General features: G+C 37.0%; 1 protein-coding gene across 1 annotated transcript; it reads right to left on the reverse strand.

Moving 5' to 3' along the window:
* Positions 1 to 455: 455 nt before the first annotated feature.
* On the reverse strand, positions 456 to 1,019 carry LOC124964114 (interferon beta-like). The gene has a single exon (XM_047524012.1). The coding sequence runs from the start codon at positions 1,017 to 1,019 to the stop codon at positions 456 to 458; it is 564 nt and encodes a 187-aa protein (XP_047379968.1).
* Positions 1,020 to 7,050: the final 6,031 nt, after the last annotated feature.

The raw sequence follows: 7,050 nt of genomic DNA on the forward strand, positions 1-7,050 counted from the left end.
ATTGTTCATCCCATATTTATTTCCCTAGAAGGTTCAGACCCCCTTATTGTGTAATACATTGTGTTACATGTGACTTCATTGAATTTTGCGTTTCTCAGAAGAATTTACAACTTCAGGATATTAAATACTTTCAGGGGCAAAACACTATACTACTTTGTAGGCACATTTTAAGAAGACCATTCATGAACTGTTCTGAAATGGTTAACAAAGGGGTATTTATAAATCAAGGTGAAATTGAAACTGCCACATGGATTTTTACATAATAAATAATTTATTTTCCAAAGTAAACATTCAAATAAAAATAAATAACTTAATTCATAAATTAATTTAAAAAATTAAAATCTTCTATTGTCTTTTCAAATGCACCACATTTGCTGTCAGTCACTTCATGAGCCTCTGCTGGATGAAGAATGCCTGAATCGTTGGCTGGTCCAGAGGTGCATACTGGGCCATCTTCAGTTTTGGAAGTCATCTGCAAGTCTGGTAATGAAGGAGAAGTTCCGGACGAGTTCACTTTGGACTACCGTCCAGGCACAGCTGCTAAACTCCTTGGCCTTCAGGTACCTCAGGATCCTCCAATAGTAGCTCTTCAGACGCAGGATGGTCATGGAGTTTCCCCAGTGTATGTTTTCCTCTCCTAGTTTCTCCTCCAGAGTTGTTTCCAGGAGGTCCATCTGCTGATGGAGTCCAACAAGGAGGTCCTTGACAATGGTCTCATTCCAGCCAGGGTTAGAGAAGCCTCTTGTGAAAAGAGCATAGATGTTCTGGAGCATCTCATAGGTGACAAAGGCAGCATGGTCCTTCTGGAACTGCTGTGGATGCTTGATCTCCTCAGGGATCTTGAAGTCCATCGTGTCATTGAGGCAGTCTTCAGGCCTCCCATTCAACTGCATCAGGAGCTCCTGACATTTCAAAATGCTGTTGCTCTGTTGGAGTGCACGCAGTTTGTAACTGAAGGATAGAGATGTGGTAGAGAAGCACAACACGAGGGTGATATGGAGGAAGCACCTGTTGTTCATGATGAAAACCAGAACAGTGTTGCCTGCAATCTATGCAAGGTCACAAAGGCTCCAAAGGTCTGTGGAGTGAATGTCTTTCCTCCATGGGTATGGCCATTTATATGAGATGGTCCTCTCTGTTTCAGAGGAATTTCCCACTATCAGTTCTCCCTTTCAGTTTTCCTATGTCATTTTATTTCTCATTACATTTTTAAGAGTTTCTAAATCTCCTTTTATTTACACTCCTGATTACTTTACATAATGTGTATACAAACTCTGTATAAACTGTTTTACATGACATAATGCATCTGTGTATAAAGATATTCAAACTGAGAATTTCTAATGTTTGATAACTTTCAGTAATTTCTAAAGTAAATTGGAGAAAGGGAATTGAGAGGAAACAAAGGAAAGAAAAGGACATGAGATCAAAACAATCCCCAAATAACCATGAGGCATTAACTGAAAAGCCAGTCATAGAGCAGAAGCTGGATTGGGATTTTGCCCATTGCAATCATAAGTTCACATGAGAGGGTTTCAGTGAGTTCTGAGTATAATGGAATAGGGCAGGTAAGAGAAAGTTTCAAATCACTGGGCCTAAAATAGTGATGTGTCTTCCATTTTGTTAGCTGGAATCCTTGCTCTTGAAGTTGTTAGCCACCCTGTGAGTGGTCTGACTGCCCTGAAACTACTGTACTATAAGGAAGCACAAATTAGCTCACAAGGAGACACCATGTGTAACTTGGCAATAGAGTTTACAAGTTTAAGCAATGGAATCCTTTTAACTTGCAATATAATCACTAGAAATTTACCTATGACTGTATATGCAGAAATGTGTGCATCTGCGTGTGTGTGTATGTTTCTGTGTATGTGTATAGGTGTGTATAAAACACACATACAATATCTATAAATGCCCACTGCAACAATGTCAAAATAAAAATACAAATATCCATCAGGAGATAACTAGTTCAGTGATAAAACAGTACAGACAAAATGGAATATTATTGACCCACTGAAAAGGAAGCTCAGCTTATATGGACCTATGTCACAGAAATGTTTAATAAATGAGCATGACACCTTTAAATTTATAATATATATATTCTACAATATTGTAAAACATATACAATATAGTACTTATTAAGATATCATATATAATAAATAATTATCTGAAATATATAATCACAACATCATATATAATATACATTACTTAAATATTACATATGTGTTATATTACATGTGATATATATTATATATTATAGTATGTTATATTTTCATAATTATTACATACTACATAATACATTATATATAAAATAATGGAAGTAGTAATATCATTTGTCTCATAAATCAACTGGAAGAAACACACTCAAATATATATGTGTGTGTGTATATATATATATATATATATATATATATGCTGATACATGCATATTATCATTTCTCCAGGTACATTCACTCAAATATTAATAGTCACTTACAGTGACAGTGCTGACAGGGGTAAGAATGTGGCTTGAAAGAAAAATCTTTCCTTTTGCACTTTTTAAATTTAGAAATATTTGCATTTCTTAGTGTACAACTTTTTCTTGGTACACTGTAATTACACATAAGAGTGGGATTTGTGTGCCATATTCATACATGCTCCCAACCTAATTGGATCCATCTCATTCCCCAGCACCTTCCCTTTCCTTCCCCTCCCTTATCCCATGATCCAAACTGCATATGGGTTTTCTCCAGGAAAAGGAGAAAAAGAGCCAATAGGCATCTTCATCATTCAGTACACTTTACTTGAGAAACGTTAAAATGTGTTACTATATTTAATATATTCCTTGTTTTTCCATGTTTTGTTTTTTTCTATAACAAACACACATTATTGGTATAATAAGAAAATACAATTAAAGGAGGAGTGACTTCTAGAGTCTACAGCACACCTAGTAGGGTGACTCTGGTTCACAATGTATTATATATGTTAGCACAAAAGGATGCAAACTTCAAGATCACCAAGGCAATTATTCAGGAACAGAATCACACCTCCCATGGTCTCACTCTCCTGGTGGAAAATGAGCCATCAGCCCAAGGGGGAGTCTATGCTTATATAAGTTACAATGAGAGGTGACTTAATTAATGAGCTTGTCAGTTTGGGGCACTTAGGAATTTGGGGTATGTTTTACTGGGTGAGATGGGGGGTCTAGGATCAGTGGTCAGTTTGGGCACTCAGGAAACAGATTTGTGAGAATGTGGAAATTTGTTTTTCCAGGGCAATATTTTTACTTGGAGAGAATGCAGAGTCTGAGGTTAGTGCTCAGTGCTTATCTCTTTCCCTTCAGCATCCCATTGTACTGTCACTGGGACAAGGTTGATTTGGGAAAGGATTAATGCTCTGGCTTCCTTTCTAGGGATTGTTCTGCAGGGAAAGAATGTACCGGGCAAGAACCAATGCCCCCTATGTGCTACGGTTCTCTTCACTCCCTCTTCCTAGGTCACACTATTTTGGGGTTTCCATATCCAACAAAATATTTTGTAAAGAATTAGAAGAAAAGAGTTTGGAGATTCCCAACACAAAAACATGGTAATGTTCAAGGAGGTGGGTGAAGGTTGCATGTTAAATTTTCCCTAAATGTCACGGTTAAATGCTTGATCCCCAGGGCGTTGCTAGTTAGAGGTGGTTGAATCCTTGGAAGGTGAAGTCTAATGGGAACTTTTAAGGTTACTGGTGGTGTGTTCTTGAAGGACATTTTGGGATCCTGGCCTCCTCTTCACTCCCTTTTACTCCCTGGATATAAGGTGATCAGTTTTGACCTGCGAAGCTCTCCTGTCACGTTCACTGCTTTCATCAAGCACTTGAAGCAATAAAACCAATTAATCATGTACTGGAACCACCAGAACTTTAAAAAAAGTTAATTATCCCTTTAAAAAGTTAATTATCCCTTTTAAAAATTAATTATTTAGAGTCTTAGTGATGGTAACAGAAAACTCATAAAAATGAAAATGCTAGTCACCCAGTTAAAATTATTACACATTATAAAATATGTAATGATTAGCACAGTGTACAATATAAATGTGTACAGTTATAATACCTATGTCAATAAAAAGCCCAAATATTTGTTTATATTGAACAGGATATAAGACATTATGTGAAACACAGGTATATAAAAATGTAGAGAGAAGAATTTATAAAATGAATTATATCAACACTTTAATAGTCATTTATTTTGTGTGATTTTGAACCTAAAAGGTGATTTCCCCTTTTTTCTTTGTGTGGTTTTTTCCAATATTCTATGGCCAAACATGTGTTCCTTTGTAATAGACTAATCTACACGAAAGAGGAACAATCAAGTCCCAGATTTCAGGTATTCTGCCTTTTCTGTGGGTTTCATAATCACATTTTGGCCTTCACATGGCAGCTCATGGCAGAAGCTTACGTATTTCTTGAGTTCTAGGAAAAAGTATTTTCTAAAACAATGAGTTTTTTTAAAAAGTAAAGTCATCTTGCAACTGTTTCCCTTGCGAATGCCTGGTGATGTCGGTGACTGAGTAATTTCTTCAGGTGTCTCCTTTCTGCCAAGCACCTTGGGATAAGCGTGGAATCATCCATGGCTCACAACACAAAGACTAACACAAGGCGTTTCAGAACTCAGTCCACTCTGCTGAGAGGGAGATCAGTCCCAGGAGTCTGGTGGTTAGGGCATGCCTTCGGAATGACTTGGGAGCTCATTTCGAGTTGACCTTTCCTGGTGCAGCAGTGGGTCTCCTCCTCATGCCACATCCAGCAGCCTCTGATCCTCCCAACCTGAAACGGCCATCAGCCTTCATCACATAGTAAGATAAAAGCCACAGAAGTGGCAGTAGTAGTGATTGTTGTTGTAGTATTGTTACTACTTTTTGAGCACTTACTCTGCTCTGTTCTCTGAATAATCCTCACAATAAACATTTTGAGGGACACATTAGTCCATTTTTTGTGAACTGTAGACAAAATTCCTGAGGTAGGCAACATTTTAAAGAAAAAAGGTTTAGGCTTTTTTTTTTTTTTTTTTTTTTGGCAGTTCTAGAGGTTTAAAGTTCAAGATTGGGCATTCACCAACTCACTCTAAAGGTCAAATACGGTGTAATTCCAGATGACCTAATAATGTAATTGTGGTGTATAAGTCACTTGTAACTCTGGTAGAAAGAGTAAAATTGAAAAGTGTTAAAAATAACTACAGCTAGAAAAATTTGTTTATGGATTCACAATACAAAAAAATATAACATCAAAAACACACACTGTAGCAGGAGAACTAAAGATGTACTGCTTTCTATCAATCAAATTAAGTTATCAGCTTAAAATAGACTATTGCAGCTATAAGATATTATATGTAAGCCTCATGGTTTCCACAAAGCAAAACCTTATGTATAGAAAGTATTAAGAGAAAGAAATGAAAGCATGCCCTTAAAAAATCATCACATCACTGAAGGAGATAATAATACAGGAAGAAAGGAATGCAGAAACTACACAGATAAACAAGATGGACTAAGACTTTGGCTACAGTAACTAAGAAGAAAAAAGAGAAGGCTCAAAACAAATAAAATCAGGAATAAAAGAGGATACATTACAACTGATACCACAGAAATACCAAGGAACATTAGAGACCGCTATGAACAATAGTATAATAAATTGGGTAGTCAGAGAGAGATGGATAAATGACTATTAATACATAAACTGGGAAGATTAAATTGTGAAAAATAGAAAGTGTGAACAGACAAGTAATAACAAAAGGCATTCTGATCAGTAATCAAAAAGCACAGAGCAACAAAAGTTCAGGGTTTCACCGGGAAATTGTACCAAAAATTTAAAATGTCAGAAGAAGAAATATGATCAGTCAACAAACCTCTGGAAAAATGTTCAACATTTCCAGCAATTAAAACTACACTAAGATTCCATCTCATGCCAATCATAATGGCAATTAACAAGAATAAAAGTAACAATAAATGTTGGTGATGATGTGGGGAAAAATGTTCACACATACATTGCTGACAGGACTGCGACTTGGTGGAAAGCAGTCTGGAGATTCCTCAGAACACTTGGAATGAAACTACCATTTGACCCAGTTATCCACTCTTTGATATATATCCAAAGAACATAAAATAAGCCTACTCAGTGATTTAGCCACATCAATGTTTATAGCAGCTCAATTCACAATAGCTAAGCTATGGTACCAACCTACGTGCCCTTAAGCTGATGAATGGGATAAAGAAAATGTGGTATATGTACACAGTGGAATGTTACTCAGCTACAAAGAAGAATGAAGTTACAACATTTTTAGGTAAATGGATAGTGTTTGAGACTACCATGCTAAGTATAAGCCAGTCCAAAGAAACCAAAGACTGTGTAAGCAGGGAGTACGCAGCCAAGATCTGTGTGCCACTGGTTCAACACTTTCTGTTCCTTTGTTCTTTACCACATCCTCCAAGTCTTGTCAGAGTTCTTTAGCTAGACTGGTTGCAACTGAAGAGTTTAAATCCTATTCACCACTGTAAAGGGGCTGTGCCCAACTCCAGCTAATGTCAGGGTTCAGAACATGCTCCCCCCAAATGGAACACCTAGTAAACTTAGAAAACCACAGAAGTAAGAAAGTCATTCTTTTTTTTTTTTTTTTTTTTTTAATGCTCTGGTCATAAAATTTTTCTCTGAAAATCCTCCCCTAAATGTGGGTCATAAGACATGCAATGGGCATCCTGCCCTGTGTCCAAAGAATAGGCATGAAACCAAAGACTCCCAGAAGAATCTGAGCAAAAGGCCTTGGTGAGCCCCCAGTTTGTTACCATTAGATCAGACCCCCACTGGGACAATCATCCTGCCACAGGCTGTGCCCCTTCATCTTTCCTAAGCATGAAAGATTATTTACCTGGATCTTCTCATCTTCATTTCTGAAGCTTCCTGTGTCTTACAAACTTTGTCTAAATACACTGGTTTTACTTTTCTCTTGTTGATCTGTCTTTTATTATAGGAGTATTATCCTTGAACCTCACAACTGCCTCACAACCTCATCAGTCAAACGGGAATTGCCTTTGCCCTAAAGACAGA

Source organism: Sciurus carolinensis, chromosome 14 (genome assembly GCF_902686445.1).
Source record: "Sciurus carolinensis chromosome 14, mSciCar1.2, whole genome shotgun sequence".
In the NCBI taxonomy this organism is placed as follows: domain Eukaryota; kingdom Metazoa; phylum Chordata; class Mammalia; order Rodentia; family Sciuridae; genus Sciurus; species Sciurus carolinensis.